General features: G+C 45.4%; 1 protein-coding gene and 1 pseudogene across 1 annotated transcript; both read right to left on the bottom strand.

The window, feature by feature from the left end:
* Window positions 1-12,134: 12,134 nt before the first annotated feature.
* Window positions 12,135-12,964, bottom strand: LOC123090263 (putative serpin-Z5; annotated as a pseudogene).
* A 5,340-nt stretch (window positions 12,965-18,304) lies between these two features.
* Window positions 18,305-20,062, bottom strand: LOC123089342 (serpin-Z2A-like). Its single transcript, XM_044511046.1, has 2 exons — window positions 19,247-20,062; window positions 18,305-19,152 (listed from the first exon to the last, which is right to left on the bottom strand). The coding sequence occupies exons 1-2, from the start codon at window positions 19,736-19,738 to the stop codon at window positions 18,343-18,345; spliced, it is 1,302 nt and encodes a 433-aa protein (XP_044366981.1). The 5' UTR covers window positions 19,739-20,062; the 3' UTR covers window positions 18,305-18,342.
* Window positions 20,063-22,767: the final 2,705 nt, after the last annotated feature.

Genomic DNA, 22,767 nt, shown 5'->3' on the forward strand with positions numbered 1-22,767 from the left:
GACGAGGCCGCCCCAAAGTAGGCGCCCGAGGACTACATGAAGCTAGAGATAGAGCGCCATCACCGTGCCCTCGAGGAGATTGCAACCCGTTGCTGCGGCCGCGACAAGGGCGGCGTCATTGTCCTCGAGGACAGTGATGAGGACGCACCACCGCCGCCATCGAAGTCCGTCCGTCAAGGAGATGCAGGGCAGGGGAGCAACAAAGACGGCGGCATGAAGAAGGAGGCGGCCGACGACGGCGCGACGGCGGCACCTACAACGCCTTCGGTGCGTTCTTCGGCCTGTAGGGTAGGCGGGGGCGGCGGCGCATGTTTTAGTTTTTTATTTATGTTTTTAAGACTTTAATGTACAGATATCAATGAAAATCGCCTTTCTTGCCTGATCTATGTCCTGTTTGGCCGATTTTTTATTTCAAAATATGACGTCTGGGGTTCAGCTTGGGTCGCCAGTTGACTGACCGCCCCCACGCCCATATTATCACCGGCGCACCTAGGAGGCGATTTTTCTAGCCCCGAGGGGGCCGAACGGCTGGAGATGCTCTAACTTCATTTTAATATGTTCCAGAATTACATTGTAATTTGCCACAGATTTACTCTATAAATCTCAGTTATACATTGTAATTCCCCATATCTTTACACTATAATATCCTCAATTTTGGCAGTGTAATTTCTGTGCTTATTCACTGTAATATGCCTCGAGTTTTACACTCTAATTCCCTGGATTTGCACTGTAATATGCCCCAGTTTCACATTGTAATTCCCCAGTTTTTACATTGTAGTCTTGGTCACTTTTACACTGTAATATGCCCAGAGTTACTCTGTAAATTCTGCTACTTTCTTACACTGTAATATGCTCAAGATTTACACTGTAATTCTTCAAAATCTGCACTATAATGTGCCAAAGATTTTACGAAAAAGGGTTTCCCCCACTTTATAAATAAATCAACCATCACCGACCAACTCGATACAAACACACAACCCACACCAACACAACACACACACCCAAGGCAGATACAAGGACGCTAAAAACAGCAACATCACCCCAAACTACTCCAAGCAAATATCGAATAAAACCCTAAGCACTACTATAAAGTCGTCGGGGCCCTCAACCGTGGAAGAATCACCGCGATGAGGAGAAGCCGTGCATGACGAATAGTGGCTCCAAGGCGGTGCCTTCAAGAAGGGAACGACACCGGATCGCCGCCACCGCCCAATCCAAGGATTAGGGTTCCCCCCGGAGCACCACGGTTACAAGCAAGATACCGCGACGGCACCTTCAAGAAGGGATCGATGTTGGAACGCCACCACCGCCGGCCTGACAAGACATAGCGGGTTTTCACCCTGGCCAACACTCACTGTCACCAAAATGGGGTACAGACAACTGCGCCACCACCATTGCATGACACACCCCGACCACCATGCCGCCCAGATGGCCATGGTGACCGGACAATGCATGATAACCCACAGGTGTAGGGGACCGCAACAGCTTTCGAGTGTAAAGTATTCAACCCAAATTTATTGATTCGATAAAGGGGAGCCAAAGAATATTCATAAGTATTAGCAGTCGAGTTGTCAATTCAACCACACCTGGATAACTTAGTATCTGCAGCAAAGTGTTTAGTAGCAAAGTGTTATGATAATAAAGGTAACAGTGGCAAAAGTAAATATAATAGTTTTGTAGGAATTGTAACAGTAGCAACGGAAAAGTAAATAAGTGAAACACAAGATGTGAAAAGCTCGTAGGCATTGGATCAGTGGTGAATAATTATGTCGGATGCGATTCCTCATGTAATAGCTATAACATAGGGTGACACAAAACTAGCTCCAGTTCATCAATGTAATGTAGGCATGTATTCCGAATATAGTCATACGTGCTTATGGAAAAGAACTTGCATGACATCTTTTGTCCTACCCTCCCGTGGCAGCGGGGTCCTAGTGGAAACTAAGGGATATTAAGGCCTCCTTTTAATAGAGTACCGGACCAAAGCATTAACACATAGTGAATACATGAACTCCTCAAACTACGGTCATCACCGAGAAGTATCCCGATTATTGTCACTTCGGGGTTGTTGGATCATAACACATAATAGGTGACTATAGACTTGCAAGATAGGATCAAGAACACACATATATTCATGAAAACATAATAGGTTCAGATCTGAAATCATGGCACTCGGGCCCTAGTGACAAGCATTAGGCATAGCAAAGTCATAGCAACATAAATCTCAGAACATAGAGGATACTAGGGATCAAACCCTAACAAAACTAACTTGATTACATGGTAAATCTCATCCAACCCATCACCGTCCAGCAATCCTATGATAGAATTACTCACGCATGGCGGTGAGCATCATGAAATTGGTGATGGAGGATGGTTGATGATGACAACAGCAACGAATCCCCCTCTCCGGAGCCCCGAACGGACTCTAGATCAGCCCTCCCGAGAGAGATTAGGCTTGGCGGCGGCTCCGTATCGTAAAACGCGATGAAACTTTCTCTCTGATTTTTTTCTCCATGAAACAGAATATATGGAGTTGGAGTTGAGGTTGGTGGAGCGTCAGGGGGCGCACCCAGGGGGTGTGGGCATGCCCCCCACCCTCATGGATAGGGTGTGGGCCCCCTAGTCTTGATTCTTTTGCCAGTATTTTTTATATTTTCCAAAACTTGTCTCCGTGGATTTTTAGGTCATTCCGAGAACTTTTGTTTCCTACACATAAAACAACATCATGGCAGTTCTGCTGAAAACAACGTCAGTCCGGGTTAGTTTCATTCAAATCATGCAAGTTAGAGTCCAAAACAAGGGAAAAAGTGTTTGGAAAAGTAGATACGTTGGAGATGTATCAACTCCCCCAAGCTTAAACCTTTGCTTGTGCTCAAGCAATTCAGTTGATAAACTAAAAGTGATAAAGAAAAACTTTTACAAACTCTGTTTGCTCTTGTTGTTGTAAACATGTAAAGCCAACATTCAGTTTCAACAAATATCATGAACTAACCATACTCACAATAACACTTAGGTCTCACAATTACTCATATCAATGGCATAATGAGCTAGCGAGCGATAATAATAAAACTTGGATGACAACACTTTCTCAAAACAATCATAATATGATATAACAAAATGGTATCTCACTAGCCCTTTCTGAGACCGCAAAACATAAATGCAGAGCACCTTTAAAGATCAAGGACTGACTAAACATTGTAATTCATGGTAAAAGAAATCCAGTCAAGTCATACCCAATATAAATCAATAATAATGAATGCAAATGATAGTGCGCTCTCTAGTGGGTGCTTTCTAATAAGAAGGTGATGACTCAACATAAAAGTAAATAGATAGGACCTTCGCAGAGGGAAGCAGGGATTTGTAGAGGTGTTAGAGCTCGATTATAAAATAGAGATTGAATAACATTTTGAGCGGCATACTTTCACTGTCAACGCAACAACTATGAGATGGCTATATCTTCCATACTACATGCATTATAGGCAGTTCCCAAACAGAATGGTAAAAGTTTATACTCCCCCACCAGCAACAAGCATCAATCCATGGCTTGCTCGAAACAACGAGTGCCTCCAACTAACAACAGCCCTGGGGGAGTTTTTTTAATTATATTGATTTGCTTTGATCTTTTTGGATCATGGGATTGGGCATCCCGGTTACCGGCCCTTTCTTGTGAATGAGGAGCGGAGTCCACTCCTCTTGAGAATAACCCACCTAGCATGGAAGATATAGGCCGCCCTAGTTGAAACATGAGTTGCTTGAGCATACAAAACAGAATTTCATTTGAAGGTTTGGAGTTTGGCACATACAAATTTACTTGGAACGACAGGTAGATACCGCATATAGGAAGGTATGGTGGACTCATATGGAACAACTTTGGGTTTAAGGAGTTTGGATGCACAAGCAATATTCCCGCTTAGTACAGGTGAAGGCTAGCAAAAGACTGGGAAGCGACCAACTAAGAGAGCGACAACAGTCATGAACATGCATTAAAATTAATTCACACTGGGTACAAGCATGAGTAGGATATAATCCACCATGAACATAAATATCGTGAAGACTATGTTGATTTGTTTCAACTACATGCTTGAACATGTGCCAAGTCGAGTCACTCAATTCATTCAAAGGAGGATACCATCCCATTATACCAAATCATAATCATTTTAATAGCATGTTGGCACAGAAGGTAAACCATTATAAATCATAGCTAATCAAGCATGGCACAAGCAACTATAATCTCTAAATGTCATTGCAGATATGTTTACTTCATAATAAGCTGAATCAGGAATGATGAACTCATCATATTTACAAAAAACAAGAGAGGTTGAGTTCATACCAGCTTCTCTCATCTCAATAAGTCCATCATATATCGTCATTATTGCCTTTCACTTGCACGACCGAACGATGTGTATAATAATAATGGTGCACATGCATTGGACTAAGATGGAATCTGCAAGCATTCAACTCAAGAGAGAAGACAAGTAATATGGGCTCTAAGTTAATAAACAATCATGCATATGAGAGCCACTAAACATTTTCAATATGGTCTTCTACTCTCGACCCCCAAAGGAAATAACAGAAAATAAAACTATTTACACGGGAAAGCTCCCAACAAGTAAGAAGAAGAATGAGAAATATTTTTGGGTTTTCATTTTAATTTCTACTACAAGCATGGAAATTAAACTAACTAATTTCTTTTGGTTTTTCTTAAGGTTTATCAAGCACACGAGAAGAAAACTAGAAAAATAAAATTAAACTAGCATGGATAATACAATGAAAAAGTATGAGCACCAACAACTAGAATAGTGTGTGAACATGAATGTAAAGTCGGTGAGAAATATGTACTCCCCCAAGCTTAGGCTTTTGGCCTAAGTTGGTCTACTACCAAGGGTAGCCTAGCTGATATCCGTAGTTGTAACTGGGGTCGTACTGAGATGTAGCAGCAAATGCCTCCTGAGCTGCGGCATGTTGGCGAGCCGTCTGCGCTCTCTCCTCGTGTTCAGCTGCTTCCTCCCTGGTAACAGCATATCTTCCTTTTGCCCGGTAATCAAAAAGGAAAGGAGCAGGAAGAGTAACATGGACAGTGCTATGTCTGTCAAAGATTAGTCGATACTGGAGGAATTGTTCATTCCTCCTAAGAAAATGATGTTTAACCATAGCGTCATAATCTAAATAAGCATACACCATATCCCCTTCTCGTGGGGCTATACCGAGATAATTAGCCACACGGGTCACATAAATTCCTCCAAATAAATCTCCAACCCTGCCATTGTTATGCAACCTACGTGCAACTATTGCCCCCAAGTTATACTCTTTGTAACTTAACACGACACTCTTGAGGACACAAAGGTCACGGACACACATATGACATGCTTCATCTTTACCGTTAATGCATCTACCAATGAAGAGAGCAAAATAATGTATAGCAGGAAAGTGAATGCTCCCTATGGTAGCTTGTGCTATATCCCTAGATTCTCCCACAGTAATACTCGCAAGAAAGTCTCTAAATTCATATTTGTGGGGATCATTAATATTGCCCCACTGTGGAAGTTTGCAAGCACTTGTAAAATCCTCTAATTCCATGGTATAAGATTTATCATAAATATCAAACAGGACACTCTGAGAATTACGTGAACATTTATATTTAAACCTTCTCACAAATGAATCAATCAATAGATAGTACTGAGGACACTTATCTTGTAAGAAGTCCTCAAGATCGGCATTGCGTAAATATGCGTCAAATTCCTCCATAAAGCCTGCCTTGACCATAAAATCGTCTGATGGCCACTCAGAAGCTCGCACTTCTGCGTCCCTCGGTAGTTCATCGTCTTGCTCACGCATAGCAAACCTGGGTCCTTTCTTTATTGAGGAACCACCTTGATACATTCTCCTAGACATATTTCTTTTTCTGAAAAATTTCTAAAATTTAAGTAACTTCAAAATAAAAGTGAATAAAACTAAACAAGATTGGTAGCAACTACTCCTACAAGTGCCTAGAGCTTATATCATGCATTAGAATTACTTGGGACCTTATAAATTTGATATGCAAGCTCAAGAACAGGGTCACCTATGCAGCAAAAATTTGCAATGAATAAAGCACTAGAACAAAAACTAATTGGACCAATGGAGGAGTCACATACCAAGCAACAATCTCCCAAAGCAGTTTTGTGAATGGAGCTTTGAGCAAGGAGATTGAAAATCGCAGCAAAATGAGCTAGAACTTGTGCTTGAGCTGGGTGGGGATTTTTCTGGGAAGAAGATGGAGTGTGTGGGTGTTGGCATAAGTGAAGGGGGGCTACCATGGGCCCACGAGACAGGGGGCGCGCCCAGGGGGTGTGGGCGCGACCTCCACTCTTGTGGCCAGGTGCTTTCCCCCTCTGCAGTGTTTTCAGTGCCTAAAATCCTCAAATAATCCATAAAAAATCATACTAAATTTGAAGGGCATTTGGAGCACTTTTATTTTTGGGATATTTTTGATTGCACGGATAATTCAGAAAACAGGCAGATAATACTATTTTTGCTTTATTTATTCTAAATAACAGAAAGTAAAAAGAGGGTATAGAAGGTTGTGCCTTCTAGTTTCATCCATCTCATGATCATCAAAATGAATCCACTAACAAGGTTGATCTAGTCTTGTTAACAAACTCATTCCGAATAACATGGAACCGGAGAAATTTCTAATAACACTAAGTTACCTCAACGGGGATATGAACATCCCCAACAATAAGAATATCATACTTTTTCTTGACAGTAGGAAGAGGAAATTCAAAACCTCCAATAATGATAGTTGGACTTTTTCCAATAGAACTGATGCTATGAACTTGAGATTGTTTCCTCGGAAAGTGTACCGTATGCTCATTACCATTAACATGAAAAGTGACATTGCCTTTGTTGCAATCAATAACAGCCCCTGCAGTATTCAAAAAGGGTCTACGAAGGATAATCGACATACTATCATCCTCGGGAATATCAAGAATAACAAAGTTCGTTAAGATAGTGACGTTTGCAACCACAACAGGCACATCCTCACAAATACCGACAGGTATAGCAGTTGATTTATCAACCATTTGCAAAGATATTTCAGTAGGTGTTAACTTATTCAATTCAAGTCTACGATATAAAGAGAGAGGCATAACACTAACACCGGCTCCAAGATCACATAAAGCAGTTCTAACATAATTTCTTTTAATGGAGCATGGTATATTTGGTACCCCTGGATCACCAAGTTTCTTTGGTATTCCACCCTTAAAAGTGTAATTAGCAAGCATGGTGGAAATTTCAACTTCCGGTATCTTTTTTTATTTGTAATGATATCCTTCATATACTTATCATACGGATTTAATTTAAGCATATCAGTTAAGCGCATACGTAAGAAGATAGGTCTAATCATTTCAGCAAAGCGCTCAAAATCCTCATCATCCTTTGTCTCGGATGGTTCAGCAGGAAAGGGCATGGGTTTCTGAACCCATGGTTCTCTTTCTCTACCGTGCTTCCTAGCAACAAAGTCTCTCTTATCATAACGTTTATTCTTTGATTGTGGGTTATCAAGATCAACAGCAGGTTCAATCTCTACATCATTATTTTTGCTAGGTTGAGCATCAACATGAACATTATCATTAACATTATCACTAGGTTCATGTTTATCACCTAATTGTGTTTCAGCATCAGAAATGGAAATATCATTGAGATTCTCAGGTGTGTCTACAACAGGTTCACTAGAAGCATGCAAAGTCCTATCGTTTTTCTTTTTCTTCTTTTTGGAAGAACTAGGTGCCTCTAAATTATTTCTCTGAGAATCTTGCTCGATTCTCTTAGGGTGGCCTTTAGGATACAGAGGTTCCTGAGTCATTCTACCAGTTCTAGTAGCCACTCTAACAGCAAGGTCAGGTTTATTATTTAATTCATCAAGCAAATCATTTTGAGCTTTAAGTACTTGCTCAGCTTGAGTAGCAACCATAGAAGCATATTTGCTAATGAGTTTAAGTTCACCTTTAATTCTAGCCATATAATCACTCAAGTGTCCTATCTCGAAAGCATTATTCTTTAGTTCTATACCAACATAAGCATTAAAACTTTCTAGTCTTGCCATAAAGTCATCAAATTCATCTAAGCATGGGCTATGAAATTTAGTAGAGGGAATTTCAACTTTATCATATCTATAGAGAGAATTTACCTTTACTACCTGTGTCGGGTTATCAAGACAATGTGTTTCTTCAACAGGTGGTATATTAAGACCATGTATTTTTTAAATAGGAGGTAAATTATTAACATCTTCAGCTCTCATACCTTTTTCTTTCATTGATTTCTTTGCCTCTTGCATATCTTCAGGACTGAGAAATAGGACACCTCTCTTCTTCGGAGTGGGTTTAGGAATAGGCTCAGGAGTTGGCTCAATTGGTTCAGGAATTGCCTCAGGAATTGGCTCAGGAAGAGTCCAATTATTTTCATTAGTCAACATATTATTCAATAGTAATTCAGCTTCATCGACTGTTCTTTCCCTGAAAACACAACCAACACAACTATCCAAGTAGTCCTTGGAAGCATTGGTTAGTCCATTATAAAAGATATCAAGTATTTCATTTTTCTTAAGAGGATGATCAGACAAAGCATTAAGTAATCGTAGAAGCCTCCCCCAAGCTTGTGGGAGACTCTCTTCTTTGATTTGCACAAAATTATATATTCCCCACAAGGCAGCTTGTTTCCTATGAGCAGGGAAATACTTAGCAGAGAAGTAATAAATCATATCCTGGGGACTACACACACAACCAGGAGCAAGAAAATTAAACAAAGTCTTAGCATCACCCTTTAATGAGAACGGAAATATCTTAAGGATATAATAATAGCGAGACTTCTCATCATTAGTAAACAGGGTGGCTATATCATTCAACTTGGTAAGATGTGCCACAACAGTTTCAGATTCAAGGCCATAAAAAGGATCAGATTCAACCAAAGTAATAATCTCAGGATCAACAGAGAATTCATAATCCTTATCAGTAACATAGATAGGTGAAGTAGCAAAAGCGGGGTCAAGTTTCATTCTAGCATTAAGAGATTGCTGCTTCCATTTAGCTAATAATTTCTTAAGATCATATCTATCTTTGCAAGAAAAGATAGCTCTAGCAGCTTCCTCATCCATAACATAACCCTCAGGAACAACAGGTAATTCATAATCAGGGGGAGAACTTTCATCATCACTATCATCAACAATAGCATCTTCAATAATTTCATTCTCTCTAACCCTAGCAAGTTGTTCATCAAGAAATTCACCTAATGGCAAAGTAGTATCACGCACAGAAGTAGTTTCATCATAAGTATCATGCATAGCAGAAGTGGCATCATCAATAACATGCAACATATCAGAATTCATAGCAGTAGCAGGTTTAGGTGTCGCAAGCTTACTCAAAACAAAAGGAGAATCTAGTGCAGAGCTAAATGGCAGTTCCTTACCTCCCTCGTAGTTGAGGGAAAAATCTTGGTTCTTTCGTCTTTCAAGTTCCTCATAGTGATCAACAGATATAAATCCCAAGTGACTCAAAGAATAGAGCTATGCTCCCCGGCAACGGCGCCAGAAATTAGTCTTGATAACCCACAAGTGTAGGGGATCGCAACAGCTTTCGAGGGTAAAGTATTCAACCCAAATTTATTGATTCGACACAAGGGGAGCCAAAGAATATTCATAAGTATTAACAGTTGAGTTGTCAATTCAACCACACCTGGATAACTTAGTATCTGCAGCAAAGTGTTTAGTAGCAAAGTGGTATGATAATAAAGGTAACAGTGGCAAAATTAAAGATAATAGTTTTGTAGGAATTGTAACAGTAGCAACGGAAAAGTAAATAAGTGAAACACAAGATGTGAAAAGCTCGTAGGCATTGGATCAATGATGGATAATTATGTCGGATGCGATTCCTCATGTAATAGCTATAACATAGGGTGACACAAAACTAGCTCCAGTTCATCAATGTAATGTAGGCATGTATTCCGAATATAGTCATACATGCTTATGGATAAGAACTTGCATGACGTCTTTTGTCCTACCCTCCCGTGGCAGCGGGGTCCTAGTGGAAACTGAGGGATATTAAGGCCTCCTTTTAATAGAGTACCGGACCAAAGCATTAACACATAGTGAATACATGAACTCCTCAAACTACGGTCATCACCGAGAAGTATCCCGATTATTATCACTTCGGGGTTGTCGGATCATAACACATAATAGCTGACTATAGACTTGCAAGATAGGATCAAGAACACACATATATTCATGAAAACATAATAGGTTCAGATCTGAAATCATGGCACTCGGGCCCTAGTGACAAGCATTAAGCATAGCAAAGTCATAGCAACATCAATCTCAGAACATAGTGGATACTAGGGATCAAACCCTAACAAAACTAACTTGATTACATGGTAAATCTCATCCAACCCATCACCGTCCAGCAAGCCTATGATAGAATTACTCACGCACGCGGTGAGCATCATGAAATTGGTGATGGAGGATGGTTGATGATGATGACAGCGACGAATCCCCCTCTCCGGAGCCCCGGACGGACTCCAGATCAGCCCTCCCGAGAGAGATTAGGGCTTGGCGGCGGCTCCGTATTGTAAAACGTGATGAAACTTTCCCTCTGATTTTTTTCTCCACGAAACGGAATATATGAAGTTGGAGTTGAGGTCGGTGGAGCGTCAGGGGGCCCACGAGATAGGTGGCGCGCCTAGGGGGTGTGGGCGCGCCCCCCACCCTCGTGGACAGGGTGTGGGCCCCCTCGTCTTGATTCTTTCGCCAGTATTTTATATATTTTCCAAAACTTGTCGCCGTGGATTTTTAGGTCATTCCGAGAACTTTTGTTTCCTACACATAAAACAACATCATAGCAGTTCTGCTGAAAACAACGTCAGTCCGGGTTAGTTTCATTCAAATCCTGCAAGTTAGAGTCCAAAAAACAAGGGCAAAGTGTTTGGAAAAGTAGATACGTTGGAGAGGTATCAGTGCCCGAGCCGCGTGCTACGCCCACAAGCACCCCGGCTCCCACCAGTAGGGCCGCCGCCCAAGCATCTGAGCCCCATCCTCATCCACGGACACACTATACCGACACGACCGACCGGAAAGGAGCAGAAGACCCTTCCACCCCAAAGCGGAAACCTTAGCAGGGTTGGTGGCCTCAGCGGCCAGATCTGGGCTAGAGGAACTCTGGCGGCCACGGAGCAGCCGCCAGATGCAACGGAGGGGAACCCCTGCCCCCTACCCGAAGTCCACTACCACCTCCGGCAAGCCCACCCGCACACCAACACCATACCATGGAACCACCCCTGCATGTCGCGCCCGTCTCTGAGTCTGTGGAGGAGGAAAGAAGCTCACCCAGGTAAGCCGCAGACCACCACGTCGGAGCAAGTCCCGCCGTTGTCGCGAGCAGACCGGTCGACCACGGGCTGCAGCCATGCCGCTGCAAGCCACCTGCACGCAAATCCCAAGAGGACCTCCTCCACCACCCCGTGACGCCCGCCGCCACCGGGGACCAAATCCACGAGGATCTGTCCAGGAGCGCGCCGGCCCGCCACCGCCCGATCTGGCCCTGCCGCAGCCGCCACGCCGCAAACACCCACTAAGACACCGCTGAGCCGCCACTAGGGATCTCTGACGCCATTCCGACGGAGCACCGCCGCACTGCTCGCCCCCGCACGCAAAGCCGTCCTGCGCCAGCCATGGACCATGGGTGGAGGGGAGAAGAACGCCCCGCAGCCACCCCAGCTGGTCGGGCTTCACCCGGCGGCCCCGTTGGGCGGCGGCGAGGGAGGTAGGCAGAGGATGGGGAGGAGGGGGCGGCAATTTAGGGTTCCCCTTGGGGCGCTCACGAGAGCGTCGTGAGAGGGGAAAGTTTTCGTTGCAGCCCTTGACCACCAATTCCTTCATGTGCCAAAGATTTTACTCTGTAAATTTCAGCTACATTACATTGTAATGTACCCCATATTAATATTGTGTCCATTCGATCCTTACACAGCGATTCATGCGTGCTTGCTTTTCGCTTGATTATTTGTTTAACGGTCTCGCTCATGTGTTCATGGGCTGCCTGTTAACCTGCTTCATGTAGCAAACGTAATAAAGCAGATGCAATGAGAAACCCATATATATATATAAGATCCAATCATGAATGCAGTTTCCTCCCTCCATCAGTTGGTCGTGGGGTCAGGACGTGCCCCGCGAACATGGTAGCACCGGACACCTCGATGACGAAGAATCCAAACGGATGGTCAGCCACGAAGTCCACATGCGGCGCGTCACTACTTTTCCAAGAACATAACGTCATAGTCTCAACGGTGGCAGCCGCGGCCTCGGTGCCTTCCTTGTTCACCTCGATGACGGCCCTGTGGATTATTTGCTCAGCACCAACTTCCCTGCGCCGTCTTCTGCCATGTCAGACAAGTCGGCCTTCCCCTGCTTGAACGCCTCATTGAGGCCCATGTCCTGGAGAATGCCCTCCATTGTCATGCCGAAGTTGACCTTGAATTTAGGCAGCCGGAAATCGCTGACCATGACGTCGCCACACGGCAGGTGCTTGCGCACAAAGTCGGGGTTGCTGGCGATCTTGTCGGTGAGCTCCCACAGCCCGTCGCGTGCGTCGGGGAGGAAGACACACATCGAGTAGATCGGCGGCGGCTGCGGCTGGCCCTGCGAGGAGTGACCTTGCACGTAGCGGAGCTGGAGCACCTTGAAGCCGTCGTGGCAGGCGATGTCGTGCCAGCCCAAGCCGCGCACGAAGGGCGCGTCCACGGCGGTGCCGTCGAGGCAGTGGAACTTGTCGTCCTTGGTGAGCTCCTTGTCGAACGGCTTCTCCCACATGCCCTTGAAGTAGATGGCGTTAGCGAGCACCAGGACGGTGAGGCTGGACAGCGCGTCGGGGCTGAGGATGGAGGGGATGAGGTTTGATCTGCTCCCTTGCCTCCTTCGGCTGCACGTACCACGATCGACGTACATAAGGAAATAGTTCATATATAGTGCTATATATTACATTTATGGTAGGTTCATAGACTAAAAGAAAGTCATGAGATCAGTTCATGCTAAGAAAAGCTACATAGGCAGAGATGCATATAGTTAGCTTTGGTCAGTGCACTCATATATACTCTCTTCGTTCCTAAACATTTGCCTTTCTAAAGATTACAACAAGTGACTACATATGAAGCAAAATGAGTTAATCTACACTCTAAAATATGTCTATATACATCCTTATGTGGTAGTCCATTTGAAATCTCTAAAAATACAGATATTTAGGAACGGAGGGAGTATTTTTCTTCATTAACCAGGTCTGATCCCCATACTCTGCTGACATGTTCAAATCATTGTTGGCACAAACTGGAGCCCATACAAGTACTGACAGCAAGCAGTTTGGGTTCATCCGAGGTTATCTTATACTCAAAATTAACAAAGCATCCAATGTGACCCCAAAAAATTAAAACAACATGCATTGTCATTGCTAAAAAAATAGATCTTGAGGCATGACAAAGTATTTAAAACTAAACAATAATCAGATAACTATCGCTCGATCAGTTAAGAGTTGTCAAACCGGCCAATGACAACATAGTACCACAAGCAAGCATATCACTGATAAGAAAAAGTAATAACCCAGAGATGGGGCGTAAACAACCTCAAGCATGACGACCTAATGTCCACGGAGAGGGACTTGAACGGTAGGTCATCAGCAAAAAAATAGGTAGAGGTTGTTGCCAACTATGGCCTCCGCGGCAGCCTGGATAATGATTCATCCAAACTTCGGACACATGATTCATCATAGGCAGCATGAAGTGTAACTAACAAACGGCACCAAGAAACAACTGTACTTGATAAAGAGACCATTTGAAGTTTCAAAAGTTTAGGGCAAGTCATGGGCCAGAAGGTGCATCAAGTTTGACATGCCATTAAACTAAACAAAGATAAGATGTTCACTTTTCAACCCTTCTAGGCATCTTTTGATTTACGCATAAAATCTATAATCATTTGTTGATCGCAAATTAGGAGGTGATGGCAATGATATAGTATCTTCGTCCACTATTATCGATCCATTGTGTGTTGCATGCTCTACCCGGGAGTACCTGTTGCTGTCACACCAAAATTAAAAATCACTTCACTATACAACAAGACAAATGGTGGAAAAAGTGTTAAATACCCTAGAAGCTTGACGGGAAGGCATCAATTTTTTCACCTCTTCACCGATCGGTACAGTCACCCCTTAGCCCGATTCTTCAAAATTCTATGCACAATCATATAAAACAAACAGAGAACTGAGTCTGACATACATAATGTCCATTCACTTTGGTTATTGGCATCAAATTAGGAATCAATGTATACAGCTTTTAGAACTAAAAATTAACAAAAATCTTCAGTAGATATAAATCAAGGATACAATATATAAGCAACTTTCTAAAATTGTTCTGCTTTTACAACAAGCAAATTTGTTCATAGCACTGGGCCCCAAGGACGCCAGTAAACTTACATCCAGCTAAATTTTAAGAAGTACAAATCTTTGAATCCAATGACAACAGTGAAGAAAATTTAAAAGTATCATCCATGTCAGTAACATATAAAAGAAGATCATTCCAACGACAACAAAACAACGCGTCATACTAACCATTGTCCATTCCAGCAACAACAAATCAGCACTCGAAATCCATAACAAATTAACGATAGAAGGTAAGTTGAGAACATTTTTTAGATGTACTAATATTGAACAGGTTGAGGGTCACATGGTAGGAACACGAATTGAACAAGAAGAGCATGAGACACTAATATCCATAATATTGTTATCTAGTCAACATATTTCCCCTAGGGCCTCGTGGATCGCTGCCCTCCAATCTTGCAGAACGACGAAGAATGAGAAGAAAGATACAACGGAGAAGATGAAAGTAAAGGTAAAAGTGATAGATTGATTTGTTCGATTGTGTGTTGTTTAATCAGCCGTCACCTCTCATCTATTTATGAGGCGGCTGGACTTCCCGTATAAGAAAAGGGCTCCAAATGCCGTCCGAATCTTTCTGAATTAACCGAACTCGGATTTAGGTAAGTCTGAGACATCAGTTTGGTTTTTGGTTCTCATAGGCCACAAAAATGACCTTGGATGAAGATGCGCTCAAAAGAAAATTTAGTCGTTTCGATGAGGCAAACAACTTTCATGTTGAACGTTTTTCAATCTGAGGTCATCCTGAAGGCCGAATAGCCCACACAAAACATACAATTACTAGCGCTACCCATCAGACATCAGCCATACGAGTGTCGGATGGTGCGCCAATTTTTTGGCTCATGACAGGACCAGGAGTGTGGCTTAAACTTTTGCATACGACTTCAGATCGAGACATATTTTATATCAAAATCGATCATCTCGACGAGACGAAGACAATTCGTGTAAAGTTTTCTCATACAAGGCTTTCTTGGAGGCCTAATTGGCTGAACAGTACACTGCATACAAAATCCTAACACTTTAAGCACAACTTCGGCCCTCGAGCTGAGATCGGATGGTGATGGCCCAAACTTCAAAGATGTTCATATCGACAAGAAGTAACTTTTTCATGTAGATCACTTCTCCATTTGAAGCCATCTGAATTAAGTTATTGACCATGCCAAAATCGGGTGTCAAACAGCAGCATGTAGTATGTGGGGTGGAAATAACTATGCGACACAAAACAGCTAGAGCAGCAAAGAAGAAACTTGATTTATTGGCTTACTTGCTTTTAATTTTATCATCTCAGATCTGTAAGGAATACAATTTTTGAGTGAGCCACCATTGTAACCAATGACGACATGAGTCCTACAATAATGTCATTAACTAAATTATGCCATCACCTTCTGTAACACATGTATAGGAGAAAAGATATTCAGACTTTAACATGACTGAGAAACACAAGAGAGATCAGTTAAAAACAAAAACATAATTAAGTGGCTGTTTTTGGCATGGCCACAACATACTTACTGATGGGATCAATTCTAGTCCTTTCGATAAGTAAGAGTGTCGAACCCAACAAGGAGCAAAAGGAAATGACAAGCGGTTTTCAGCAAGGTATTATCTGCTGGCACCGGAATTATCGGTAACGGATAGTTTGATAGCAAGGTAATTTGTAACGAGAAACAAGTAGTAACCGTAAAAAAAGTGCAGCAAGGTAGCCCAATCCTTTTTGTAGCAAATGACGGGCTGGACCGGTCTCTTATAATAAGTAAAGCATTCTTGAGGACACATGGGAATTTCATCTAGTCATTTTCATCATGTTTGTTTGATCCGCGTTCGTTACTTTGATAATTTGATATGTGGGTGGACCGGTACTTGGGTGTTGTTCTTACTTGGACAAGCCTCCCACTTATGATTACCCCCTCTCGCAAGCATCCGCAACTACAAAAGAAGAATTAAGATAAATCTAATCATAGCTTGAAACATATGGATCCAAATCAGCCCCTTATGGAGTAGCGCATAAACTAGGGCTTAAGCTTTTGTCACTCTAGCAATCCATCATCTAATAACTACTTCACAATGCCTTTCCTTGGGCCCAAAGATGGTGAAGTGTCATGTAGTCAACGTTCACATGACACCACTAAAGGAAGCAACAACATACATATCATCAAAATATCGAACGAATACCAAATTCAAATGATTACTTATGACAAGACTTCTCCCATGTCCTCAAGAACAAATGTAACTACTCACAAATCATATTCATGCTCATGATCAGAGGGGTATTGAATAGCATCAAAGATCTAAACATAAAATCTTCCACCAAATAAACCAACTAGCATCAACTACAAGATGTAATCAACACTACTAGCAACTCACATGTACCAATCTGAGGTTTTGAGACAAAGATTGAATACAAGATATGAACTAGGGTTTAAGATAAGATGGTGCTGGCGAAAATGTTGATGAAGGTTGGCCCTCCCACAATGAGAAGATCGTTGGTGATGATGATGACTTCGATTCCCCCTTCCGGAGGGAAGTTTCCCGGCCGGGAAGTCTTCATGCACGTGCCCATGGGGACCAGCTTTCGGGAGCCGCAGTCATCGTCATTGAATCCTTGAATTGATCTGAATAACCTGACACCAAATCTCGTCATTGCGTATGTATGACGAGAAACCCTAACGTCACCGCTCTGCAGAGCATTTAGGAATATACGCCGGAGCTCCATCTAATTTGTCCCGACGAACGAATTTGAGGAGGATCGAATGCCAGAAGCGAATAAGTGCCACCATCCGTCTGAGCTCCGCCTTGCGAGAACCAAAATCCTACCTATCTAAGCCGACACACAAGGAATACCCTCCCCGCCACCGTCCGTCGGAGCGGCAGGCAGAGGGGAGGCGAATCCACGGGCTCGTCGACTGAGATCGAAGGGAAGAAGGCTCTCCCTAGTCGTCTTGGGATAGGGGAAAGGTTTAACAATGTCTAAGGTCTTCGATTTTATAAAATGAAAATTTCTCAATCATTTGAGAAATAGACATTATGTCTATAATAGAGTTGCACCAATTTGTTTTGTGCAATGCAACTAAAAACTAGCAAATCCTATATACTTAGTTGATCGCCACTACTTCAATCTATTTTAAAATGCACACTTGCCACCTCATGAACTTCACTACTTTTATTTCTCTTAATTTGCATGCATGAAAATGCTGCCTATGAATTCTTTCACCTCTAAAAAAAGATAATAATCTCAACATGCACACATCCCATTTTATTAGGAATCCAATAACTCCCGAACGTTCAGGATTTGAGCAGTTCGTCATGAAAGTTTTGACATGGCAACTTTAGTTCGTAGGGGATGGCAACTTTAGTTGATAGGGGATGGAAACTTTATCCTTTTTCGTTTTTATCAGAAAATTGCCATGTTTTCCTAATCTCACGCAAACTAAAGTTACCATCTAACAGCGTTCGGGTTGCCATGCTTAACTCCCGAATGTTCGGGAGTTATCATTACCATTTTATTAACACCATTACTTTTACTTCTCTCAACATGCATGAGAAATACTACTTAATAATTATTTTATAACTACATAATGATCAAATACAACAAATCATGTGTACTTTTATCTTTAGTCCCATCTTTAAATTCAAGACAAGCAAATCTACTAAATTAATATATTGCAACCAATTCCCGCATGTTCGCACTGCAACACGCGGGGGTATCATCTAGTTTAGATGAAGGCAGAGTCATATCAATCTTTGTTTTGTGCAATGCAACTAAAACATACCAAAAGTTTCCCGGTCATCGGAAGTGAATGTAACCATTTAACATGAATATATAGAATTATGTAGCAAACATAATAAAGCAGATGTAATGAGAAGCCCATATATATAAGAATTCAATCATGAAAGTTTCCTCCCTCGATCAGTTGGTAGTGGGATCAAGGACGTGCCCTGCGAACAGGGTAGCACCGGACACCTCCTCGATGACGAAGAATCCAAAGGGATGGTCAGCCACGAAGTCCACATGCGGCGCGTCACTAGTTTCCCAAGAACATAACGTCATAGTCTCAACGGTGGCAGCCGCGGCCTCGGTGCCTTCCTCGTTCACCTCGATGACGGCCCTGTGGATTATTTTCTCCAGCGCCAGCTTCCCTGCGCCGTCTTCCGCCATGTCGGACAAGTCGGCCTTCCCCGGCTCGAATGCCTCGTTGAGGCCCATGTCCTGGAGAATGCCCTCCATTGTCATGCCGAAGTTGACCTTGAATTTAGGCAGCCGGAAATCGCTGACCATGACGTCGCCACACGGCAGGTGCTTGCGCACAAAGTCGGGGTTGCTGGCGATCTTGTCGGTGAGCTCCCACAGCCCGTCGCGTGCGTCGGGGAGGAAGACACACATCGAGTAGATCGGCGGCGGCTGCGGCTGGCCCTGCGAGGAGTGACCTTGCACGTAGCGGAGCTGGAGCACCTTGAAGCCGTCGTGGCAGGCGATGTCGTGCCAGCCCAAGCCGCGCACGAAGGGCGCGTCCACGGCGGTGCCGTCGAGGCAGTGGAACTTGTCGTCCTTGGTGAGCTCCTTGTCGAACGGCTTCTCCCACATGCCCTTGAAGTAGATGGCGTTAGCGAGCACCAGGACGGTGAGGCTGGACAGCGCGTCGGGGCTGAGGATGGAGGGGATGAGGTCGTTCGTCGCAGCCGCCACCCATGCGTTGATCTGCTCCCTTGCCTCCTCCGGCTGCACGTACCACGATCGACGTACATAATGACAATCGTATACTAGTGCATGCCATGCCACAGATCGATCACGGTGACGGCCGATGTACACTAACCTTTTGGCGGAAGTTGACGGCGCGGGCGACGGCCTTGTACGACTCGGCGGCGGTGGCGCGGTAGGCGGGGCGGAGGGGCATCGTCACGTCGTGCCACACGCTGCAGGCCAAGCTGACGCGCGGGCCGCCCGTCCGGGACCCGTCGGCGAGGGCATGCTCTCCCAGCGCGCGGACGTGGCCGGCGAGGAAGTCCCGGGAAGGCGCGCCAAGGACGCGGAGCAGCTCGTCGAGGGTGCCCTCGCGGGCGCCGGCGGCCACCAGGGCCAGCGCCGCGTAGACGGACAGCGGCGACGTGACCAGGTTGCCGCTCCTGCCGGCGTCGTCGTCGGCGAGGCGCTTGTTCAGGACGAGGGCGAACGCCTGCAGGCCGTCGCTGGCGGCGGGGGCGAACGCCTGCAGGCCGTCGCTGGCGGCGAGGGCGTGATCGGGCTCGCCTTCCGCCTCCGTGCAGAGCCATAGGCAGCGGAGGACGAGCTCCTTGACAGATTGCATCTTGTCTTGCGTTGACGCGCACTAGCTGCGGCCTGGCGATTTCTTTGCTTATGGCCCGAAAAAAACTACAATGTGGGTTGCCCGTCTCCTCTGTTCGTGTGCGGTTGCCGAGAAATTGGTCCACGCATAGACAACAGCAGCATTTCAAGAAGAAAAATTGCAGCTGAGAGAAGTTGCAGAAGGTGAAGGAGTGCTGGCGCACGACGGGTATGGAAGACCGACTAAGGTTTTTTTACCCGTGGCGGGAGCTACCGGCACAGCTCCAGCCAATCACCTCGCACCACCGCACACTGTAGTTTATACCAATGGCGGTGCCAGGATCAAAACCTTGTGATGTCAAGCTTTACTATGAACTTTTTTGGATCATATAAAAGTTACAAAAAATATTATACTTTGATACGGACAAACAAAGCTTTACTAGGAGGAGGCTGCTGGAGCTCGCAGGAGAGTTGGTCGCGGCGCGATGGATCCTCCGGGAGGTGACGGCGCGGGACAAGCGGGCGACAGCGCGACGAGGCCATGGCGGCGGGGCGGCGCTCGGCCAGGAGTGGCTGCCTTGCAGCAGCCAAGCCTGCTTCGTCCTCGGACGCCTCCGTCGCAGTGCCTGCTCCAGGTCACGGTCGTGGAAGATGGAGGTGGAGGCGCGGGCTGGATGTGCCCGATCTGGATCGCAGGAGCTCGGCACGGGCGTCTGCCGAAGTTGGCTTGACGGCTGTTTTGTGCGGCTCCTGGCGGTCCTTGATGCCGGGAGGGAGACCTGCAAGCTCGCAGCCGCTGGGAGGTTTGGTTTGTCGGGTTGTTTTGCTTCTGCCTGTGTGGCCTCGGTGGACCACGACAACTCGGCTACACCGACGAAGTGCTGCTGCGGCGGTGGAGTGGTCAACCTGGACGGTGTGGCCCCAATCCGGAGGGTAGGGATGGAGGTGCACGGCAATTCAGAAGAAAATCCAGCCAGTATTTAGTCGGTGCAGGGGGTGACGGCGTCCGTGGGTGTCGTTTCCCTTCTTGGAGACCGCTGGCGACTCAACACGCCAGCTGTAGCTGCGGCTCTGACGCAGAGTTGAATGGATTCGATTGTGGCTATAGGAGTACGCCGCCTGCTAAGCAACTGCCGTCTGAAGAAGTTCCATAGCGTTCCGGGCTTCTATCACAACAGGAGACTCGCCTTCAATGGGAAGAACCGCCAGCTGTGAAGCCGCAACAATCATGTTATCCAACGGGTTGGAGTAATGACCTGGAGGTGTTGATACTCGCTGAGGTGGGGTTAAATCTATATGGGGCGGTTCTGTTGTGCGGGGCTGAGCCCCCACTCTGGCCACAGGCGCCTCAGCGGCCCGGCTCACACCAGGCGGATTACTTGGCCCTGCACCGGGCGTAGTGAAGAGATTACTCCCCTCAAACTGTGGAGGCAAACGGCGCTGGTGCCTCCTCCGTAGGACAGTGTTTGATGCATTATGGTCCAGACTTAAATGAAAGGCCTTCGCGCATATCCGTTGTGTCTCAGCCTCTGATGACCCACAAGTATAGAGGATATGTCGCAGTCCTTTTGATAAGACTGTTGTGACGCCCTCGATTCAATCGTACACTAATTATACACGCAAACGTGTACGATTAATATCAGGAACTCACGGAAAGATATCACAACACAACTCTAAAAGTAAAATAAGTCATACAAGCATCATAATACAAGCCAGGGGCCCCGAGGGCTCGAATACAAGTGCTTGATCATAGACAAGTCAGCGGAAGCAACAATATCTGAGTACAGACATAAGTTAAACAAGTTGCCATAAGATGACTAGCACAAACTGGGATGCAGATCGAAAGAGGCGCACGCCTCCTGCCTGGGATCCTCCTAACTACTCCTGGTCGTCGTCAGCGGCCTGCACGTAGTAGTAGGCACCTCCAGTGTAGTAGAAGTCGTTGTCGACGGTGGCGTCTGGCTCCTGGGCTCCAGCATCTGGTTGCGACAACCAGGTAGAAAGGAAAGGGGGAAAAGGGGGAGAAAAGCAACCATGAGTACTCATCCAAAGTACTCGCAAGCAAGGATCTACACTACATATGCATGGGTATATGTGTAAAGAGGCAATATCGGTGGACTGAACTGCAGAAAGCCAGAATAAGAGGGGGATAGCTAGTCCTGTCAAAGACTACGCTTCTGGCAGCCTCTGTCTTGCAGAGTAGATTGAAGTCCTCCAAGTAGCATCGCATAGCATAATCCTACCCGGCGATCCTCCCCTCGTCGCCCTGTGGAAAAGTGATCACCAGGTTGTCTGTGAAACTTGTCTGGGTGTATTTTATTAAGTATCCAGTTCTAGTTGTCATAAGGTCAAGGTACAACTCCGGGTCGTCCTTTTACTGAGGGACACGGCTATTCGAATAGATAAACTTCCCTGCAGGGATGCACCACATAACCCAACACGCTCGATCCCATTTGACCGGACACACTTTCCTGGGTCATGCCCGGCCTCGGAAGATCAACACGTCGCAGCCCCACCTAGGCACAACAGAGAGGTCAGCACGCCGGTCTAAATCCTATGCGCGCAGGGGTCTGGGCCCATCGCCCATTGCACACCTGCACGTTGTGTACGCGGCCGGAAGCAGAACTAGCCCCCTTAATACAAGAGCAGGCTTACGTTCCAATCCGGCGCGCGCCGCTCAGCCGCTGACGTCACGAAGGCTTCGGCTGATACCACGACGTCGAGTGCTCATATCTTTCCCGCGTAGTTGGTTAGTGCGTATAGGCCAGTGGCTAGACTCAGATCAAATACCAAGATCTCGTTAAGCGTGTTATTATGAAGCAACCGTGAACGCCGACCAGGGCCAGGCCCACCTCTCTCCTAGGTGGTCTGAACCTGCCCTGTCGCTCCGCCTCAAAGTAACAGTCGGGGACCGTCAGGAACCCAGGCCCACCTCTCCCGGGATGGAGCCACCTGTCCTTCCAGCCCCCACATCGGAATCACTTGCGGGTACTCACCGAGCCAACCCGACTTTGGTCACCATCTGTATAGTATGTATATATGTATAGTATA

The sequence above is a fragment of the Triticum aestivum genome, chromosome 4B (genome assembly GCF_018294505.1).
Source record: "Triticum aestivum cultivar Chinese Spring chromosome 4B, IWGSC CS RefSeq v2.1, whole genome shotgun sequence".
NCBI lineage: Eukaryota > Viridiplantae > Streptophyta > Magnoliopsida > Poales > Poaceae > Triticum > Triticum aestivum.

Excerpts from the sequence above, each read along its gene's own strand:
- LOC123089342 (XM_044511046.1), bottom strand. The coding sequence starts at position 19,738 with ATGCAATCTGTCAAGGAGCTCGTCCTCCGCTGCCTATGGCTCTGCACG. Across the intron at positions 19,153-19,246 it reads CCGTCAACTTCCGCCAAAAG|CCGGAGGAGGCAAGGGAGCA; the intron begins GTTAGTGTACAT and ends TGGTACGTGCAG.